Raw genomic sequence first — 23,723 nt, 5'->3', positions numbered from 1 at the left:
TCGACTGGAGGCTGCTAGACGTGGTCGCGGGGCTGCCTGAGGGAAGACTACGGCTCGGAGGAACCGGCGATCACGCCGAACAATCCACCGCCCTGGTGGGGAGCGACAAGCGGTTTTCATCGGTGGCGGAGCGACCAGCGGTGCGGAAGAAGGAAGATGAAGAAGAGGGTGAGGAGAAGAAAGGCCAAGGCGAAGAAGAGGAAGAAAATGACCATTCTTTATTTTGCTATTCCTTTGAAAAAAAAAATTAAGCTGCCGTTATCTTCCTTTTGTAAGAAAGGCTCTATCTCACCGTGTTTTTTTTTAAATTCTCCTTCGACTAATCTTTAAAAAAAACTCGATCTGGCCACAGATGTCTAGGGACCCCATCCATAAACCACGTGGACAGTTCAGGGGGGATCAAAAATGTTACATAACATAAAAAAATAATAACATAATAATCAGCAACCACCACCTATGGTTTATTAGAGCCGTACTTGCAGACTAAGTATAGCCTAGAGACCCTAAATAGGGAGACTGGCCAGACTTTGCTGAATCGTTCTGGCAACGTATGTTTTGTGCTTGCCAACACTGCCAAGTTTTGCTGGGCGTAAAGGCAAATGCTCGTTTGGATACGTCTAACTTGTGTCTGTCTTGGTACGTCAAATTCACTTCGACCAGTCTCTCTTTTTAGGGTTCCTAGTATAGCCAAGAACTCTAACTTACTACGTGCGGGTCTTGCACATCTCCAACCGGATGCAGAGTTCGGTTAAGATTCTTAACAGTTCCGCAGAGCTGTAGAGCGCATCTTTACCTCCTTCTTTCGTGCCGTCAGCGCAAGGGTGTTGGTTTTTCTGTCCTGCTTGTGAGACCGCCCCCGCAGCGGATGGAAATCCGCCAAGTTTACATCCGTCCACTACCTTCAATAGCTCGTAAAACGCCGTGGTTTTCTTCACCACAAGACTGGCCGAGTGCTGGAACCGACGGGGCTCCTCCTGCTGCTGGGCTATCATTGTTGTTGTTGAGCAGATTTTGCTCAACTTTGCTACCGTCTTCTTTCTTTGTTTTGCGCTCGTTCGCCTCCATTCCTCGGAATCAACTGGGTCATTCTCTGCCAACTCCGACTTCTCTTTGATTTGGTATCTGATCACGAATTCGAGTTCCATTTTTTATGTCTGTTTTTTATCATTTGCAACCTGAAGTAGTGCAAAATGGACTTCTATGTACTCAGAATTCCGGGAAACATATTTTTCATCGACAAAAATACAAAAAATAGTTTGAAAAACTCCGTCATTTTTCATTTTATGGGAAATTCAATGTACTTTTCGAATCTGCAGAGTACTTTTGCAATAAAAACAAAAAAAAAATCATTTTTTCGTTCATTAAACGTACTGGCCTTCTGTTGTCATAATTTGGTAAAGTTTTGGGTTTCAAATTTTCATACAATAATAATAATTTCAGGTAGTTTTACGTCAAACTGTGAGTTTCCACAGTCTTCTCTTCGGTGTTGGTTGTTTCGGCTGTGTCGTTGGAATCCACAAAGTCGGCACGTGGCAATCTGACCCGTATGGGTTGCCAAACTGCTAAGGCTGCAAATCGTTACATACAACCGAACAGGCTTAGAGAGCTTCATTTTTAAAACCCGCACACCATTGGGTAGGTCGGGAAAAATGTCTCTCCACACCTCGTCCCTAATCGTAAGCACGTCGTCGTACTGTAACATGGCTTCGGCGATCTGCATGTTGGACATGTCCGGCGGAAGATCGTGGAACCGCACGTCGACGTAGATCAGAATCACGATCTTCTTCGTCGGGCTGATCCGGAAGGCGTGCTTGAGATGATGCTCCGCGGCTGTTTTGACGGCGGCTGCTGGGTCCGTCATCTCAATCAGCACGCAATGGTGGATGTTGTGTAGCTGGATACTTCGAAGGCCGGTGAAATTAAATCCCATGCTCTTTTAAACAAACCATTGCACTGTGTTACAAAAGGAAGTTCTTTCACGATAAAATTTTCCCAGACACAGCGAAATTAGTTTTAACAATTTTATTTTTCCCACCGTTCACAAAAAACATCATTTTCTCAAGGCCTACTTCCTCTTCTTCGCCTTGGCCTTTCTTCTCCTCACCGGCGATCACGCCGAACAATCCACCGCCCTGGTGGGGAGCGACAAGCGGTTTTCATTGGTGGCGGAGCGACCAGCGGTGCGGAAGAAGGAAGATGAAGAAGAGGGTGAGGAGAAGAAAGGCCAAGGCAAAGAAGAGGAAGTAGGCCTTGAGAAAAGATGTTTTTTTTGAGCGGTGGGAAAAATAAAATTGTTAAAACTAATTTCGCTGTGTCTGGGAAAATGTTATCGTGAAAGAACTTCCTTTTGTAACACAGTGCAATGGTTTGTGGAAAAGAGCATGGGATTAAATTTCACCGGCCTTCGAAGTATCCAGCTACACAAACTCCACCATTGCGTGCTGATTGAGATGACGGACCCAGCAGCCACCGTCAAAACAGCCGCGGAGCATCATCTCAAGCACGCCTTCCGGATCAGCCCGACGAAGAAGATCACTGAATGAATCGTGGACCGGTACGGATGCCGGCGGACGACGTAATTCCAGGTTGGTACGAAAATCCAACGAAAAATCTATTCTATCGATACAAAGACCCCCAAAACGGTGGTATACCCACTCCAAAATGTTTATTTAGCAATTCTATGATAATATATTGTCATTTAGTTGAATTAAAAGTTTGCAAAATTAAGTTTAGATAAGTTTTATATATAATTTCCAGAGTTATATAAACTTTTATACTAAGTAATTGGTAAACTTTATATTCAATCCAAATATTTTTTTTAAACAAGGAGCGTTCGTTGCTAAATGGTTACGATGTTCGCTTTATAAGCGAATGGTCCTGGGTTCGATACCCACCTGCTCCCAACGAGAAAATTCTGGACTCATTAAAATTTGAAATAAATGAAAAACTTGAAGCTCAAGGCGGGGTTCGATCCCCTGTCCTTAGGATTGGCAAGCAAAAATGCTTTTCACTTAACCGTGGAGTATTGGTAACTTCAATGCAAGTTGAACATCAGAACTCAAACAAGATTGCGCAGTTGAAATTGAATCGACTGATAGAATTCATCCAATAAGAGATGAGAAGAATTGAAAGCTTTCCCATTAGAAATGAGAACACACGAAGAATTCGAACAACAATGCAACGGTCGTTACCACTCGCCTAGGGTGGCTCCTCAGACCATTTACCTTCAAAAAACCGTCCAACTCCAAGCGCAACTTACTTGGGGACACCGTGGTGACTTGCCCTTGACCCCTTAAACAAGTGGAGCATCAACACTTCCCGTCTTCCAAATCCCTTTCCTTGTCCTTGGTGCGCGGTGGAGATGGGAGCGGCCGGCAATGGACGGCTGCCATGGTGGTGAGAATCTGGTTCAGGTGGAATTGGTTCTATTCCCAATTATAGATTCCTAGGCAACTTGGGCTTAGACAATCATCACATCACATGGCGAAAATCCAGTCTGCAATCCGCTAAAATCACCGTCTCCTAGCCCTCCTAGCCCTCCTAGCGAAGCGAATCCAAATATTTTGACAAAGAACTTTGTCCTAAGGTTTCTATACGTGGTGTCAATCCAAAATTTTCGCGAAGCGAAAACGTTACGTGACGAATTCCCCTCTCGGCAATTTTCCCCTCTTTTTGGTGCACGCTGGTTGGTTGAACAAACGTTTCCCAATCAGTCAATATAGAGACGTGAGATTGATGTATCTAAAATCACCCTCACTCTACCTCATAATTTTTGGATCGTCGACGCGGCAAAAAACGAATAAGGAGATGTAGGAGACTGGGTGCAAAGAGGCGGGGCATACGACACATCAGGAGCAGATGGCCTGGTGGCCCGTTTGTAGACGGCCTGGAGGATCGGGAGCAGATAGTATGCACACGCCAAGACATGCCAGCCGGCATGAGCGGGAATTGATAATTGGAATTGGCCACCACTTGGAGTGCTCAGAGTCCCCGGCGGGTGTTCCGATGGGGGGACATTTGCGGAACCATAAGAGTTGGGGCAATATGGGTATCAAACTTTACGATTTTTGATACTGGACATGAAATTTTACATTTCGGCAGTAGTGGCCACAATACGGAGTGGCCGGAGGCCCCGCGGATGTTCCGATGGGGGGACATTTGCCGAACCATAAATCTGTTTCTGGAAATTTAGAATAACTATTTCGTAATCAGTTAGAGAACTGAAAATGGCAGTTCAGCTCCACTTGCAATTTCCATCCCCTTAGTTCGATAGGATGTTGATATTATGTCTTAAAACTTTACAAATCAAACAGGCTGTTTCAGAGCCACGAAATTGACCACAAAAGAGTTGTCTTATATAATTATAAGGGAATCATGGGGAAATTTGGACCGGACGTACAAATCGAAAATTTCAATAATTATCTGGCAAAGTTCTTTGCCATACTGGTCATGTGTATCATAACCACCTGCACCTTTTTTTAAACAGTCAAGGATGCCTATTTGGAGTTGGGAGACTGGATTTATGGTGATTTGTCAAAAAAATTATTTTATTTATGTTAATTTTTCGAAAGGTGTACAAACTTTTTTTGCACCTTTTTTATTTTTGTAATAGTATTTGTTATATAACTTTTTATAGAAAACATCATTTCATGAGATTTTTGTAGCAAAATGTTTGGCATGAGTTTCTGAACAAAACGTAGTACTAGGTTTCTAAAAAAAAAAACAAAGTAATCCACTTTAACGACCCCCGGGTCTTTTGTGGTCTCTGTTGCAAGTTTCTGCTCATTTCTAGGCGTCCGAAGGTTATGTGTGGTGAGTCACTCAAAACCTCTTTTACGCAAATGGACCGACGTTTTACTTCCCCATCCGATAGAAGGCGTGGTCAGGCAAATCTCGTCTCGAAAAATGCCACCGGGTCCGTCTGGGATTGAACCCAGGCCATACTGGGATTCAGAGGATACCACGCTAACCACTAAACCACCGGACCCGGGTTTCTATCAACATTAAATTGTTTAGATGTTTCATCACAATATGTGCAAAGTGCCCAAGGGGTGTAAATACTTTTTTACATACTGTACACCACATCCAGCGCGTAAAGTTGCACGTCCAAGATAATCCGCTTCAATCTTGGTGGTTACAATTAGCTCACAATTTGCGATGCTCGTAATGTTTCCTGCCTATCGCTAAATTGTTCGTATTCTCTGAGTGTTTTTTACACTTTTCAAAATATCAAGAATTAACGAGAAAACAAAATAATTCCGTCTTGCCCCAGAGCGTTAAAGTGGTTACAAAATGACTGGCAGAAAGTGTTTCCACACCCAAGAATTTGCCGTGTTGTACAAGGGTCCTGATTGTTCAAAATCAACCACTCCATTCGCGAGCACAAATAGCAGGCGACGCGATACTGCCCTGATGAATTCCTACTGTTTGTCACTTTCTCACCATTCGCTCCCGAACACTCTCGCTTCTACTCTCCTTCTCTCTCTGATCGGCTCAGTCTCCGGACGGCTCAGGCAGGGCGAACGTCACCGATCACTCTGAACTGAAAACTTTTTTTTTCTGTGATGCGCTGCGTTATACTCATTCATTTGGGTTGCCTAAAATCAATGTTATCAATTAAATTGTGCATTTATTTTGATTTCATAACATTATAGACATCATTCAAAGAAACTTCCACCAATAAAAAATCAAATTGATGGCAAACTGAGGGCGTGAAGACAAAAAGACTGCCGCGCTGGCATTTTGTGAGAATGGCTCATCGCTGAGCATGCCCAGTAAAACAGCCAAAATCCAAGTCGAGCCAAATTAGTTCGCGGTTTCAAAAAAAGGTGTCGCATGGCTCAAATTATGGCGCCGCCTAGCGGTGAGACACACCAACTGCTGTGAACAGGCTGAAATATTGCTTGAGTGACGTAAACCCGAGCTGTCAGAACCGGACTTAGCCATTTTTGTGTTTGTTTACGTTCCTGCCACGTTTGCAATTTCTCTTGCATAACAAAAAAACATTTTATTTCGGTTTTCGCGGAATTCCTGGGCGTAACGCGGTTCTTTGGTGCCGAGAAAAACTGCCGTTGATTAATTTTGCCAACGGTCCGTAAATTTTGCGCAAAATTTCGGTTTCGCGAAAGTTGTTCCTAAGGAATTCGGCAGCTGGAGAATCCGGACGTTGCCGAACCTGTCGACAACGGGTGTGGCCGTGTCCGGATTTCCATCACCGGAAACATATTTGGTGCAAAGTCGAGCTGGGAGAGCTGAGAAGAAGATAGATGACGAGAAGAATACGTGAACCAAAAAGTAGTTGCCGGAAGAGTGTCGTGTGCGGTAGTGCAGTGTTTCTTTTTTGCCGCACCGGAAAAAGGACTCTGGACTCACGAAAGGAACTGCTTAATCTCCCCCGAGCAAGGCCCGCCGGTGTTCGCTTCCGGAGCTGCAGCGTACTGCGGGACTGGAGCCGCTGCTTGCTGGGGAATTGGTACCGATTCCGTCGAATCCGAACCGGGGAACATACCGGTCATGGTGTGACCGCAGCAGAACCGATCGCAACAACTCCCGCTGTATCGGCAATCTGGGCCATCAGACCAGGTCCGATTCCGCGTGACACAGCAGGTATAGAAGATTTAAACATTGCCCAGTTCCGTTCCGCGCGTAATATTTTGAAAATATTCTTCCGTGAGGGTGAATTCCAAGTCTTCTGCACTCCTGTTGTGCCGCACGGAACCGTAAACGGTTATCCGGTCACAAAATTGCACTGATTTGGTGGGGTGAATATCAGGGCTAAGAACCTTTTTCTGAGGAAAACAAGAAATTGGGATTTACATTTCGGACAAAAGCAAAGAAGAAGTTTATTGGGCGGATTTGGGAAGAGAAAAAAGGAAAGCCGGAAGTGCCAATTTGGTGTGTTTACTGTTGAAAATCAACGTGAAAATAATGAATATGAAAAAAACGAGTTAACAAAACGAAAACCCAGTTCGACTTAGCACTGAGCTGTAATTCTTGTTGTGATTTGATCACCATCAGCCTTCCTGCGGGTGATTTGGAGTCTGCAATATGAAATGCCTCCCGGAGTGTCAAGGCAGCTCGGGTAAGTTCCATGATCATTTTTCAATAATGCGTAAGGCTGGTACAAATATGTTTAAAAGTGTATGACGCTCCCCCCCCCCTCTCCTCCTCCTCCTCCTCCTCCTCCTCCTCCTCCTCCTCCTCCTCCTCCTCCTCCTCCTCCTCCTCCTCCTCCTCCTCCTCCTCCTCCTCCTCCTCCTCCTCCTCCTCCTCCTCCTCCTCCTCCTCCTCCTCCTCCTCCTCCTCCTCCTCTTCGCACAAAAAATTGTTTTCAAAAAACTTCAAATTTCATTGTAAATTTAAATGCAATCAGCTGAAATCAATTTAAACTAATTCGCCTGCGTTTAGAATAATTTTCAGCATGTTTGATTTGTTCGAAAATCTTTAGAATTTAGAAAAAAAAAATCGATGTACAAAACCACAAAAAGTTTTTTTTTGCTTAATTTTTTTTTGTAAATTCTTACATTTTTGAAAACTACTGAATGTAAAACAAGTGAACTTGTGTAAAATACATTTTCAAAAACTATGGCATATTACTTCAAAAAATTTCAAAATAAGGTAAGGCCGTTGCAAATATTTTTTAAAGTTTATGACTTTTGATTCATAAATACTACCAATTTTTTCAATACTTAACCCTTTACTGCCCACATTTTTATATGATTTTTTTTATTTTTCCCTTGTTCAGGAGGTCATTTTGAGCTACTTTCGTTCTATGAAAAATTTTACATCTCTTGTTTTTATTTTTCTTGTTTCATTTTTAGTATTTTAATTTGCATTTATCATGTTAAGTGTATGTTTGTTTTTGGTAGTATTTGGTTTATTCTACCACTTCCTATCATTAGCTTTTGCCTATCTAGTTTTTTCATGTTTTTACCGTCATTTTTTTAAAATTTTTACTTGTTTTTCACATTTTCTGCTATTGAATGATACCATTACCATTTAAAGTACGGTATGCTGATCGGAAGAAATGCGGTCAAGAAATGTTGCGTGTTCTTTTCGTGACCCCCCCAAGAAAAGTTGACAGCTCGGTTGACAGTTCGGTATGAGCGCGATTGACGGTGTGCGCGATTGAGGTTCTTTCGAGGAAAAAATAAAAAGATTAAAAATATTCAAAACTTAAAATTAAAAAGATTAAAAATGTTTATTCAAAAACATTAAACAACAATTATAAACAAAATTAAGAAATCAATAAATAAAAGAAAATTTAGAAATTCTTATATTCTAAAACAAGAAAAACTGAAATAAAAAAAATATGTAATTATGAAATAAGGAAATTAAAAAACTATGAAATTATGAAATAAGGAAATTAATATGTTAGGAAATTAGGAAACCAGGGAATTAGGAAATTTGGAAATTATGATAATAGCAAATTAGTAAAATAAAGAAAATAAGAAAATTAGGAAATTATGAAATTATGAAATTATGAAACAAGGAAATTAGGAATTTGGAAATTAGAAAATTAATATGTAAGGAAATTAGAATGTTAGGAAGTTAGGAAACAAGGAAATGAGCAAATTAGGAAATAAGGAAGTTAGGAAATTAGGAAATTAGGAAATAAGGAAATCAAGAAATTTTTAAAATTAGGAAACTAGGAAATTAGGAAGTAAGGAAATTAGGATATCAGGAAACTAGGAAATTAGGAAGTTAGGATATTAGGAAAATGAGAAATTAGGAAATTAGGAAACTAGGAAATTAGAAGTTTAGGAAGTTAAGAAGTTAAGAAATTATGAAATTAATATGTTGGGAAATTAGGAAGCTAGGAAATTAGGAAATAATGAAATAAGGAAAATAGGAAATCCAGAAATTAGAAAATCGTGAAATAAGGAAAATAATATGTAAGGAAATAAGGAAGTTAGGAAATTAGAAAATTAGGAAGTTAGGAAGTTAGGAAATTAAATTATGAAATTAGAATATTAGGAAGTATGGAAGTTAGGAAGTTTGGAAATTGGGAAATTAGGATATCAGGAAACTAGGATATTAAATTCTTAAAATCTTAAATTCTTAAATTCTTAAATTCTTAAATTCTTAAATTCTTAAATTCTTAAATTCTTAAATTCTTAAATTCTTAAATTCTTAAATTCTTAAATTCTTAAATTCTTAAATTCTTAAATTCTTAAATTCTTAAATTCTTAAATTCTTAAATTCTTAAATTCTTAAATTCTTAAATTCTTAAATTCTTAAATTCTTAAATTCTTAAATTCTTAAATTCTTAAATTCTTAAATTCTTAAATTCTTAAATTCTTAAATTCTTAAATTCTTAAATTCTTAAATTCTTAAATTCTTAAATTCTTAAATTCTTAAATTCTTAAATTCTTAAATTCTTAAATTCTTAAATTCTTAAATTCTTAAATTCTTAAATTCTTAAATTCTTAAATTCTTAAATTCTTAAATTCTTAAATTCTTAAATTCTTAAATTCTTAAATTCTTAAATTCTTAAATTCTTAAATTCTTAAATTCTTAAATTCTTAAATTCTTAAATTCTTAAATTCTTAAATTCTTAAATTCTTAAATTCTTAAATTCTTAAATTCTTAAATTCTTAAATTCTTAAATTCTTAAATTCTTAAATTCTTAAATTCTTAAATTCTTAAATTCTTAAATTCTTAAATTCTTAAATTCTTAAATTCTTAAATTCTTAAATTCTTAAATTCTTAAATTCTTAAATTCTTAAATTTTGAAATTTTGAAATTTTGAAATTCTTAAATTCTTAAATTTTTTAAATTTCCTAATCCTTATTTTTTTTGAATTTATTTATTCTTAAATTTTCATTCTAGATTTTTTAATTTTGGAAGAAATAGAGTGTTTGTCAAGTTTAATTTCACTCTGATTTACTTCATTTTGGTCCCGCGAGTGAGGGTAAATCGGACTTGAATTCAGAGGTAGCTGGTTGGTACTAGCAATAAATTGTTGGTGACACGATGGCCGGCATCTATAAAGACAACTTCTTTGTTTACTCCATTTCGACCAAAAAACTAAATCTCTCCTTTTAGTTTCAATATTCTGTTTTTTGAGATTCGGCGGGAATTTTAAATATTATTATATCCAATTCAAATTTATTAAAACGTTTGTAATTATCAGTCGCATTCAAAAAGAAAAATTACAATTCATTGATTTTTTCATCAAAACATATTACAAACAAGCACCGCGCGAAGAAACGTCAAACGCAATCTTTCCGTTTCTGTTACTTTTCAGCTGCGTACCGCTTAAGAAAAATCTTTTCGTGACCCTTTCCTTGACCGTTTCTTGGGCGTTTTTTTGTATGGAGTTTTGCGTTCCTTCCCATCTGCGTATCAGCCTTAAATTGGAAAAAAAATGCTTATAGGCATAGTCTGGTTCACTACTAAAATTACTACAAACTTATTTTCACATAATATAGGAGAAATGTTGGTAAGGAACATAGCCAAAGTTGACCCCAGAAAAAATGACATTTTTAAAACATCAGCAAAGTCACATGAATCAAGTCACATTTTCAATCTTATAATTTTCTTAAATTTTAAGAGTTCTTCTTTCCAAAAAAAATCAAAAAAATCAAATAATTCGCTCTACAGCATTGCCTTGGCGTTCTCGATTGCGAGATTCCTACTCGAAACTAGGTGTTCGAAGGCTTGATTGTTGAGGCAATTGCAAACCTCTTTTTACACCTTAGCTTCCATCCACCTCGGGATTCGAACTGACGACCTTTGAATTGTTAGTCCAACTGCCTACCAGCGACTCCACCGAGGCAGGACCCAGGGAGACGACTCCTACACCTGGACTGAGCTAACGACCTAACCTTTTTTTTTAGGTTGGTCCGGGGCCAACATTTACTTCCCGTCCGACGGAAGGCGTGATCAGACAAATCTCGTCTCGAAAAATGCCACCGGGACCGTCTGGGATCGAACCCAGGCCGACTGGGTGAGAGGCAATCACGCTTACCCCTACACCACGGTCTTTCCAATGCTTTTTAAAAATCAAACATTGGTTGTACAAGGTTAAAATAGGTACTTGAATTACTTTAAACACATGAATTACTTAAAATGTTTTCGATATTTTCAATACTTTATATAATAGAAATATTTGAAATACTAGGTTTTTTTTATAAAATACTTTAAATATTTTGAATACTTTGAATACTTTAATATTTTGAATATTTTAAATATTTGAAATACTTGAATTGCTTTCAATACGTACAAAAATTTAAATACTTGAAGAACTTTGAACTTTTCCAATACTTTAAATATTTGAATACATCAATTATTTTGAGCTCTTTGATACTTGAATAATTTTAATACTTGAAATACTTGATATGCCTGAAATACTAGAAATACTTTTTTTTAAATACCTTGAATATTTTGAATATTAGAAATTCTTAAAATACTTGAAATACTTGAAATAATTTAAATACCTAAAATATAAATCCTTTCATATTTTTTAATTTTTAACATACTCAAAACAATTGAACTAGTTCCAATACTTAAAACACTTGAAATACTTTAAAATATTTGACACACTTAAAAAAGTTAAATAACATGATTAACAGTTTTGATGTAGTACTTTAAAACCGTAAAATTTTAAAATATATTTTTGACTGAAATATTTGAAGTACCACAAAATATTTTAAACTTTTGATTCATTTTATTTCAAAAATTCTTGAAGTGCCTGAAATACTTTATATGTTTGACAATCATGAAAAACCTGAAGTAATTCAAAACTTTTAATTCCTTTTTTTATTATTAAATACTGTAGATATCAGAAATATTCATGAAACTAGAAATTCATTAAATATTTTGAGTCCTTGGACCACTTTGAATACCTTGATTTTTTTTAAGTTTTCAATATTTCAAATACTTTGTATACTTTGAGTCCTTTGAATGCTTTAATACTTTGAATTCTTAAATTAAATGAAGCACTTGAAATGTTTGGATAATTTAAATTCTTTAAATATTTTGAATGCTTTGAGCCTTTTGAGTATCTACTTTGAATACATGAATACTTGAACATTTTAAATACATTGAATACTTTAAATTCTTTAAAAACTTTGAATATGTTAAATACTTGAAATTCTAGACAAACTTAAAATTTTGCAATATTTGAAATATTTTTTTTTATGTTTATTTCTTTGAATTCGTTTTTTAAGTTACTTTTAATAATTGTTATACTTTTAATACTTTTGTTTTTTAAAAGCAGAGCCTCGTTGGATAAGTGAACTTTTAATACTTTAATTACTCTAAATACTTAAAATACTTTAAATACCTTAAATACTTTAAATACTTATAATACTTTAAATACTTTAAATACTTTAAATACTTTAAATACTTTAAATACTTTAAATACTTTAAATACTTTAAATACTTTAAAAACTTTAAATATTTGAAATACTTGAAATACTTGAAATACTTGAAATACTTTAAATACTTTAAATACTTTAAATACTTTAAACACTTTAAATTCTTTAAATACTTTAAATACTTTAAATACTTTAAATACTTTGAAAACTTTGAAAACTTTGAAAACTTTAAAAACTTTAAATACTTTAAATACTTTAAATATTTTAAATACTTTAAATACTTTAAATACTTTAAATACTTTAAATATTTTAAATACTTTAAATACTTTAAATACTTTAAATACTTTACATACTTTACATACTTTAAATACTTTAAATACTTTAAATACTTTAAATACTTTAAATACTTTAAATACTTTAAATACTTTAAATACTTTAAATACTTTAAATACTTTAAATACTTTAAATACTTTAAATATTTGAAATACTTGAAATACTTTAAATACTTTAAATACTTTAAAGACTTTAAACACTTTAAATTCTTTAAATTCTTTAAATACTTTAAATACTTTAAATACTTTAAATACTTTGAAAACTTTGAAAACTTTGAAAACTTTAAAAACTTTAAATACATTAAATACTTTAAATATTTTAAATACTTTAAATACTTTAAATACTTTAAATATTTTAAATACTTTAAATACTTTAAATACTTTAAATACTTTAAATACTTTAAATACTTTAAATACTTTAAATACTTTAAATACTTTAAATACTTTAAATACTTTAAATACTTTAAATACTTTAAATACTTTAAATACTTTAAATACTTTACAAACTTTACATACTTTAAATACTTTAAAAACTTTAAGTACTTGAAATACTTTAAATACTTTAAATACTTTAAATACTTTAAATACTTTAAATACTTTAAATACTTTAAATACTTTAAATACTTTAAATACTTTAAATGCTTGAAATACTTTAAATACTTGAAATACTTTAAATACTTGAAATACTTTAAATACTTTAAATACTTTAAATACTTTAAATACTTTAAATACTTTAAATACTTTAAATACTTTAAATACATTAAATACTTTAAATACTTTAAATACTTTAAATACTTTAAATACTTCAAATACTTTAAATACTTTAAATACTTTAAATACTTTAAATACTTTTAATACTTTTAATACTTTTAATACTTTAAATAATTTAAATACTTTAAATACTTTAAATACTTTAAATACTTTAAATACTTTAAATACTTTAAATACTTCAAATACTTTAAATACTTTAATTACTTTAAATACTTTAAATATTTGAAATACTTTAAATACTTTAAATACTTTAAATACTTTAAATACTTTAAATACATTAAAAACATTAAATACTTTAAATTCTTTAAATACTTTAAATACTTTAAATACTTTAAATACTTCAAATACTTTAAATACTTTAAATACTTTAAATACTTTACATACTTTAAATACTTTAAATACTTTAAATACTTTAAATACTTTAAATACTTTAAATACTTTAAATACTTTAAATACTTTAAATACTTTAGATACTTTAAATACTTTAAATACTTTAAATACTTTAAATACTTTAAATACTTTAAATACTTTAAATACTTTAAATACTTTAAATACTTTAAATACTTTAAATACATTAAATACATTAAATACTTTAAATACTTTAAATACTTTAAATACTTTAAATACTTTAAATACTTGAAAAACTTTAAATACTTTAAATACTTTAAATACTTTAAATACTTTAAATACTTTAAATACTTTTAATACTTTAAATACTTTAAATACTTTAAATACTTTAAATAATTTAAATACTTTAAATACTTTAAATACTTTAAATACTTTAGATACTTTAAATACTTTAAATACTTTAAATGCTTTTTATACTTTTAATACTTTAAATCATTTAAATACTTTATATACTTTAAATACTTTAAATACATTAAATACTTTAAATATTTAAAATACTTGAAATACTTGAAATACTTGAAATACTTGAAATACTTGAAATACTTTAAATACTTTAAGCATGAGCATGAGAGTCCACCCTTGAAATACATTAAATACTTTAAATACTTTAAATACTTTAAATACATTAAATACATTAAATACATTAAATACTTTTAATACTTTAAATACTTTAAATACTTTAAATACTTTAAATACTTTAGATACTTTAAATACTTTAAATACTTTAAATACTTTAAATGCTTTTAATACTTTAGATACTTTAAATACTTTAAATACTTTAAATACTTTAAATGCTTTTAATACTTTTAATACTTTAAATCATTTAAAATACTTGAAATACTTGAAATACTTGAAATACTTTAAATACTTTAAGCATGAGCATGAGAGTCCACCCTTGAAATACATTAAATACTTTAAATACTTTAAATACTTTAAATACATTAAATACATTAAATACTTTTAATACTTTAAATACTTTAAATACTTTGAATACTTGAAATACTTGAAATACTTTAAATACTTTAAATACTTTAAATACTTTAAATACTTTAAATACTTTTAATACTTTTAATACTTTAAATACTTTAAATACTTTAAATACTTGAAATACATGAAATACTTGAAATACTTGAAATACTTTAAATACTTTAAATACTTTAAATACTTTAAATACTTTAAATACTTTAAATACTTTAAATACTTTAAATATTTGAAATACTTGAATTACTTGAAATACTTTAAATACTTTAAATACTTTAAATACTTTAAATACTTTAGATACTTTAAATACTTTAAATACTTTAAATACTTTAAATGCTTTTTTATACTTTTAATACTTTAAATCATTTAAATACTTTATATACTTTAAATACTTTAAATCAATAAATACTTTAAATATTTGAAATACTTGAAATACTTGAAATACTTGAAATACTTGAAATACTTTAAATACTTTAAGCATGAGCATGAGCATGAGCATGAGAGTCCACCCTTGAAATACTTTAAATACTTTAAATACTTTAAATACCTTAAATACATTAAATACTTTTAATACTTTAAATACTTTAAATACTTTAAATACTTTAAATACTTTAGATACTTTAAATACTTTAAATACTTTAAATACTTTAAATGCTTTTAATACTTTTAATACTTTTAATACTTTAAATCATTTAAATACTTTATATACTTTAAATACTTTAAATACATTAAATACTTTAAATATTTAAAATACTTGAAATACTTGAAATACTTGAAATACTTTAAATACTTTAAGCATGAGCATGAGAGTCCACCCTTGAAATACATTAAATACTTTAAATACTTTAAATACATTAAATACATTAAATACTTTTAATACTTTAAATACTTTAAATACTTTGAATACTTGAAATACTTGAAATACTTTAAATACTTTAAATACTTTAAATACTTTTAATACTTTTAATACTTTTAATACTTTAAATACTTTGAATACTTTAAATACTTGAAATACTTGAAATACTTGAAATACTTGAAATACTTGAAATACTTTAAATACTTTAAATACTTTAAATACTTTAAATACTTTAAATACTTTAAATACTTTAAATATTTGAAATACTTGAAATACTTGAAATACTTTAAATACTTTAAGCATGAGCATGAGAGTCCACCCTTGAAATACTTTAAATACTTTAAATACTTTAAATACTTTAAATACATTAAATACATTAAATACTTTTAATACTTTAAATACTTTAAATACTTGAAATACTTTAAATACTTTAAATACTTTAAATACTTTCAATACTTTAAATACTTTAAATACTTTAAATACTTCAAATACTTGAAATACTTGAAATACTTGAAATACTTGAAATACTTGAAATACTTTAAATACTTTAAATACTTTAAATACTTTACATACTTTACATACTTTAAATACTTTAAATACTTTAAATGCTTTTAATACTTTTAATACTTTAAATAATTTAAATACTTTAAATACTTTAAATACTTTAAATATTTGAAATACTTGAAATACTTGAAATACTTGAAATACTTTAAATACTTTAAATACTTTAAATACTTTAAATACTTTAAATACTTTAAATACTTTAAATACTTTAAATACTTTAAATACTTTAAATACTTTAAATTCTTTAAATACTTTAAATACTTTAAATAATTTGAAAACTTTGAAAACTTTGAAAACTTTAAATACTTTAAATACTTTAAATATTTTAAATACTTTAAATACTTTAAATACTTTACATACTTTACATACTTTACATACTTTGAATACTTTAAATACTTTTAATACTTTAAATACTTTAAATACTTTAAATACTTTAAATCAGTCTTCCCGAAACGCGCGCACGCCGTACAAGTTTTCAGTGCAGATGAACCTCAAACACACCAGGCTACCATGTTCGAGTTCTCCCTACACGGCGCCCTCAAGTTTACACGCGCCGTAAACACGGGGTGCACACCTCGGGTACAACGCCGTGCGAGCGAAGAGCGTATAAAGCAGGGTGGCCACTCAAGTCGGGAAATCGGGAAGGTCGGGAAAAAGTCGGGAATTCGCCAAAATCCGGCAAAAATCGGGAAAAAGTCGGGAATTTATGATTTTTTTTCAAAAAGTCGGGAAAAGACGGGAATTCTGAGCATACCTGTTTTAAAATTATTTTTTAACTCTTGAATAATTTTGTAATATTTTGTACATTTTTCACTAATTTCTGTTTAAGTAACTTACTTAAATTTTAAGGTTCTTTTCACTATTTCAATATATTTGAGTATGGAAAAGCTGTTTAAGACATTCAGAATCTTAACGAATATTGGAGTCTTCGACACAGTTTTTTTTTTTAAATGAATCAAATGATTGCTATTAATTTTTGTTCATCAAACAAGAAGTAAAGTTAATGAAAAACTAATATAAAAATAGAGCCTAATGGCCAGCTTAGAATTATAATTCTATTTCATTTTGTCACACATACTTGAATATTTGAAAACAGATTCCAACTTGAGTTTGGCAATGGTTTTTTTTTGGTAAATATTTTAAATTGTTAAAACTTAAATATCGAATAAAATTCAAAATTGACAAGCTTTTTTACGTTTTGAAAACATAAAGAAAATATTGAAATTGCAAAAAAAATAATCCAAGAAATTTTGAGTTATTGCGAAATTGTTTAAAATAATTGTCTTTTCAAACATTTTGCCTAAAATAAGTGGGAAAACATAAGTCATATCAAACTGAATTTTTATTGAAAAAAAAAGTTAAATACTAACCACTAAATAAATTACCATTGATTAAAAAATTCAATATCAAAAATTACAAAATTAAAAAGGGAACTTGGCAAAAAAAATTTTTTATGAGTTCCTTGACATTTTTCTAAATCCTTTGAATAAATAATAACAGCAATTATGTTTTAATCATTCTTTGACTTTTTGTCATTTCCAGTTGAAACGAAGTTGAAACTATACGTTTGCCAATTTAAAAAAATAACATGGATGTTATAAGTTTTGTTGAATTTTCGATTATTTTTTCAAAGAAATTTGTGTTTCTACTCTGAATCATAATAATGAAATTGTAGTTTTGAAGTTTTGTTTTATTTGTTGTTCAGTTTCTGTATTTACAAAAAATGCCTATATTTGGAATTTTTAAAATTCATTGAGAATTTTTTTTCCGGTGGTTAATTTTGACATTTCTTCTAGAATTTTTTTTGCTTGAAATCATTCTTTAAATAAGAAATGCCAATTATTTGAGCATTCTGGAAAAGTCTGGAAAAAAGTCGGGAAAAAGTCGGGAATTTGAAAATGGAATTTGAGTGGTCACCCTGGTATAAAGAGACGAAAAAAATGACTGCTTCTCATTCTCTCTGTGGCAAACACTGTAGTGTGACTGCAGCGGAGAATGAATCACCACTTTACAGCAGAGGGAGCGTGAGGGAAATATTTTTATCTCTTTTCTGTGTCGTCGGCCTGCACGGGGTTTGTACCCGAGGTGCAAGGTTCGGTTTAAACTTGAGGTTCGTGTACGGGTACAGCCTGTACACGGCAGAGTTTAGGTTTGCTTGTACGCGTGCACACGCGGTGCTGGTGTTTGATCGAGTACAGAAAACAGAGAACGCGGTTGAACGCGGTGCACGGGGATCACTGCTTTAAATACTTTAAATACTTTAAATACTTGATATGTTAAAAATACTTGACACTTTTGAAATACCAAAAATACTTTTAGTTTTTTAACTACTTTAAATATTTTTGATACTTTTAATACTTTGAGTCCTTTGAATATTTGAATACATTGAATTAAATACTCTGAATCATTTAAAAACAAGAACATGTTGAAATACTCATAATATTTACCATATTTTTAGTAATAACCATATATTATAATTATTATTAAAATACTAAATATTAACTTTCATTTAAAATATAAAGTATTAACTTTCAACATTTATAAATTTTTATGAATAAATGAATTCATAGATAACTTTTATTTTTTTAAACATTATACATTTTTACTACTTTGAATAGAATGAATAATTTGAGTTCATTGAACGCTCGAATATTTTTAATACTTTGATTGATTTGATTTTTTAAATAAATGAATCACTTGATACATATTAATATTTTGAATGCTTTGAGCCCTTTCATCATATTGAATATTTTAAATGCATTGCATACTTTGAATTCTTTTTAAACTTTGAAGACCTTGAACACTTTAAAAACTTTTAATATTTCTTGAAAATCTTGCAGTACTTTTAAAATATTTGAAATGCTTGAAATACTTTGATATTTTAACACTTTCAATACTTTGATTCCTTTAAATATTTTGAAAACTTTCTATGAATACTTGAATTTCTTTAAATACTTGAAATACTTCAAATAATTGGAATACTTGCAAATATCAGAATTTTCTAAATTCATATAATATGTTGAATATTTTGAGTCCTTGGAATACTTTGAATATTTTTATTTTGTTTTTCAATATATCACATATTTTGTATACTTTGAGTCCTTTGAATGCTTACTTTGAACTTTTAAATTAAATGAAGCACCTGAATTTTTTTTTCAAATAATTTTAATATTTTGAAAACTTTGAGCCATTTGAGTACTTTGAATACGTGAATACTTGAATATTATAAATACATTCAATACTTTGAATTCTTTGAAAACTTTGAATATTTGAAATACTTGAAATTGATTTTTGTGGGTTGGCGATTGTCCACGCTTCATACAAAAAAGATTTTATTTGTATGGAAATTGTGGGAGGGGGAGGTTTGAGATTTCCAAAAAAAAGTGTCTACGTGGTTTGTGGATGGTCCTTACCCGAAATTCTTTAAAAACTTGAAACATTTAAAATACTTTAAAAACTTACACTACTTTCAATACTTTAAATTCCTGCAATACTCGCAATTCTTTGAATTTTCAAAATTCAATAAATGAATAAAATGAATATTTTTATTTTTAAAAATTTACTGTTTTTTAACTTTTAAAATTTTGACTTCTTTGTATACTATGAATTCTTTGTGTCCTTTGAATGCTTGATTTTTTGAATACTTGATTACTTTAAAAACTTTGATTTTTTTAAATAAACGAATTAAAAAGAAACTTTGAATTCTAGAAAAACCACTTCTAATAATAGAAAACTTTCAACACCCTAAAATAATTGAAGTAGCTACTTCAAATACCTAATATGTATTTAAAAAAAAATTGATGAATTTAATATTTTGAAATTTTGAGTCCTTGAATACTTTGATTTTTAACAAACTTTCAATACTTTGAATACTTTGAATATTTTGAATTCCTTTGAATGCTTATAAATTCCTTATATAAATGAAACGCTGGATAATTTTTTTAAATTTTTAAATGCTTTGAATATTTTGAATTCCTTTGAATGCTTATAAATTCCTAATATAAATGAAACGCTGGATTATCTCTTGTTTTTATTTTTCTTGTTTCATTTTTAGTATTTTAATTTGCATTTATCATGTTAAGTGTATGTTTGTTTTTGGTAGTATTTGGTTTATTCTACCACTTCCTATCATTAGCTTTTGCCTATCTAGTTTTTTCATGTTTTTACCGTCATTTTTTTAAAATTTTTACTTGTTTTTCACATTTTCTGCTATTGAATGATACCATTACCATTTAAAGTACGGTATGCTGATCGGAAGAAATGCGGTCAAGAAATGTTGCGTGTTCTTTTCGTGACCCCCCCAAGAAAAGTTGACAGCTCGGTTGACAGTTCGGTATGAGCGCGATTGACGGTGTGCGCGATTGAGGTTCTTTCGAGGAAAAAATAAAAAGATTAAAAATATTCAAAACTTAAAATTAAAAAGATTAAAAATGTTTATTCAAAAACATTAAACAACAATTATAAACAAAATTAAGAAATCAATAAATAAAAGAAAATTTAGAAATTCTTATATTCTAAAACAAGAAAAACTGAAATAAAAAAAATATGTAATTATGAAATAAGGAAATTAAAAAACTATGAAATTATGAAATAAGGAAATTAATATGTTAGGAAATTAGGAAACCAGGGAATTAGGAAATTTGGAAATTATGATAATAGCAAATTAGTAAAATAAAGAAAATAAGAAAATTAGGAAATTATGAAATTATGAAATTATGAAACAAGGAAATTAGGAATTTGGAAATTAGAAAATTAATATGTAAGGAAATTAGAATGTTAGGAAGTTAGGAAACAAGGAAATGAGCAAATTAGGAAATAAGGAAGTTAGGAAATTAGGAAATTAGGAAATAAGGAAATCAAGAAATTTTTAAAATTAGGAAACTAGGAAATTAGGAAGTAAGGAAATTAGGATATCAGGAAACTAGGAAATTAGGAAGTTAGGATATTAGGAAAATGAGAAATTAGGAAATTAGGAAACTAGGAAATTAGAAGTTTAGGAAGTTAAGAAGTTAAGAAATTATGAAATTAATATGTTGGGAAATTAGGAAGCTAGGAAATTAGGAAATAATGAAATAAGGAAAATAGGAAATCCAGAAATTAGAAAATCGTGAAATAAGGAAAATAATATGTAAGGAAATAAGGAAGTTAGGAAATTAGAAAATTAGGAAGTTAGGAAGTTAGGAAATTAAATTATGAAATTAGAATATTAGGAAGTATGGAAGTTAGGAAGTTTGGAAATTGGGAAATTAGGATATCAGGAAACTAGGATATTAAATTCTTAAAATCTTAAATTCTTAAATTCTTAAATTCTTAAATTCTTAAATTCTTAAATTCTTAAATTCTTAAATTCTTAAATTCTTAAATTCTTAAATTCTTAAATTCTTAAATTCTTAAATTCTTAAATTCTTAAATTCTTAAATTCTTAAATTCTTAAATTCTTAAATTCTTAAATTCTTAAATTCTTAAATTCTTAAATTCTTAAATTCTTAAATTCTTAAATTCTTAAATTCTTAAATTCTTAAATTCTTAAATTCTTAAATTCTTAAATTCTTAAATTCTTAAATTCTTAAATTCTTAAATTCTTAAATTCTTAAATTCTTAAATTCTTAAATTCTTAAATTCTTAAATTCTTAAATTCTTAAATTCTTAAATTCTTAAATTCTTAAATTCTTAAATTCTTAAATTCTTAAATTCTTAAATTCTTAAATTCTTAAATTCTTAAATTCTTAAATTCTTAAATTCTTAAATTCTTAAATTCTTAAATTCTTAAATTCTTAAATTCTTAAATTCTTAAATTCTTAAATTCTTAAATTCTTAAATTCTTAAATTCTTAAATTCTTAAATTCTTAAATTCTTAAATTCTTAAATTCTTAAATTCTTAAATTCTTAAATTCTTAAATTCTTAAATTCTTAAATTCTTAAATTCTTAAATTCTTAAATTCTTAAATTCTTAAATTCTTAAATTTTGAAATTTTGAAATTTTGAAATTCTTAAATTCTTAAATTTTTTAAATTTCCTAATCCTTATTTTTTTTGAATTTATTTATTCTTAAATTTTCATTCTAGATTTTTTAATTTTGGAAGAAATAGAGTGTTTGTCAAGTTTAATTTCACTCTGATTTACTTCATTTTGGTCCCGCGAGTGAGGGTAAATCGGACTTGAATTCAGAGGTAGCTGGTTGGTACTAGCAATAAATTGTTGGTGACACGATGGCCGGCATCTATAAAGACAACTTCTTTGTTTACTCCATTTCGACCAAAAAACTAAATCTCTCCTTTTAGTTTCAATATTCTGTTTTTTGAGATTCGGCGGGAATTTTAAATATTATTATATCCAATTCAAATTTATTAAAACGTTTGTAATTATCAGTCGCATTCAAAAAGAAAAATTACAATTCATTGATTTTTTCATCAAAACATATTACAAACAAGCACCGCGCGAAGAAACGTCAAACGCAATCTTTCCGTTTCTGTTACTTTTCAGCTGCGTACCGCTTAAGAAAAATCTTTTCGTGACCCTTTCCTTGACCGTTTCTTGGGCGTTTTTTTGTATGGAGTTTTGCGTTCCTTCCCATCTGCGTATCAGCCTTAAATTGGAAAAAAAATGCTTATAGGCATAGTCTGGTTCACTACTAAAATTACTACAAACTTATTTTCACATAATATAGGAGAAATGTTGGTAAGGAACATAGCCAAAGTTGACCCCAGAAAAAATGACATTTTTAAAACATCAGCAAAGTCACATGAATCAAGTCACATTTTCAATCTTATAATTTTCTTAAATTTTAAGAGTTCTTCTTTCCAAAAAAAATCAAAAAAATCAAATAATTCGCTCTACAGCATTGCCTTGGCGTTCTCGATTGCGAGATTCCTACTCGAAACTAGGTGTTCGAAGGCTTGATTGTTGAGGCAATTGCAAACCTCTTTTTACACCTTAGCTTCCATCCACCTCGGGATTCGAACTGACGACCTTTGAATTGTTAGTCCAACTGCCTACCAGCGACTCCACCGAGGCAGGACCCAGGGAGACGACTCCTACACCTGGACTGAGCTAACGACCTAACCTTTTTTTTTAGGTTGGTCCGGGGCCAACATTTACTTCCCGTCCGACGGAAGGCGTGATCAGACAAATCTCGTCTCGAAAAATGCCACCGGGACCGTCTGGGATCGAACCCAGGCCGACTGGGTGAGAGGCAATCACGCTTACCCCTACACCACGGTCTTTCCAATGCTTTTTAAAAATCAAACATTGGTTGTACAAGGTTAAAATAGGTACTTGAATTACTTTAAACACATGAATTACTTAAAATGTTTTCGATATTTTCAATACTTTATATAATAGAAATATTTGAAATACTAGGTTTTTTTTATAAAATACTTTAAATATTTTGAATACTTTGAATACTTTAATATTTTGAATATTTTAAATATTTGAAATACTTGAATTGCTTTCAATACGTACAAAAATTTAAATACTTGAAGAACTTTG

The 23,723-nt window shown here is 29.9% G+C and overlaps 3 protein-coding genes across 5 annotated transcripts in view; 1 reads left to right on the top strand and 2 right to left on the bottom strand.

The window, feature by feature from the left end:
- The window catches only part of LOC120427198 (uncharacterized), an 83,375-nt gene that overhangs the window by 33,263 nt on the left and 26,389 nt on the right, over positions 1 to 23,723 (bottom strand). The window lies entirely within an intron of this gene.
- LOC128092333 (uncharacterized) lies at positions 1,447 to 1,930 on the bottom strand. Its single transcript, XM_052705972.1, has 2 exons — positions 1,630 to 1,930; positions 1,447 to 1,568 (listed from the first exon to the last, which is right to left on the bottom strand). The coding sequence occupies exons 1-2, from the start codon at positions 1,928 to 1,930 to the stop codon at positions 1,447 to 1,449; spliced, it is 423 nt and encodes a 140-aa protein (XP_052561932.1).
- LOC120427195 (uncharacterized) overlaps positions 5,617 to 23,723 on the top strand; it is a 29,058-nt gene continuing 10,951 nt past the window's right edge. The window contains exons 1-2 of one of the 3 annotated variants that reach the window (XR_005606831.2): positions 5,617 to 6,606; positions 6,773 to 7,081. The gene's annotated coding sequence lies outside the window, so the exon portion shown is untranslated. Of the gene's footprint in view, positions 7,082 to 23,723 lie in introns of all 3 variants that reach the window. The other 2 variants (XR_005606833.2, XR_008211870.1) reach the window with 2 other exon arrangements.

This window comes from Culex pipiens, chromosome 1 (genome assembly GCF_016801865.2).
Source record: "Culex pipiens pallens isolate TS chromosome 1, TS_CPP_V2, whole genome shotgun sequence".
NCBI lineage: Eukaryota > Metazoa > Arthropoda > Insecta > Diptera > Culicidae > Culex > Culex pipiens.
This window is presented reverse-complemented; position numbering and strand designations above follow the sequence as displayed.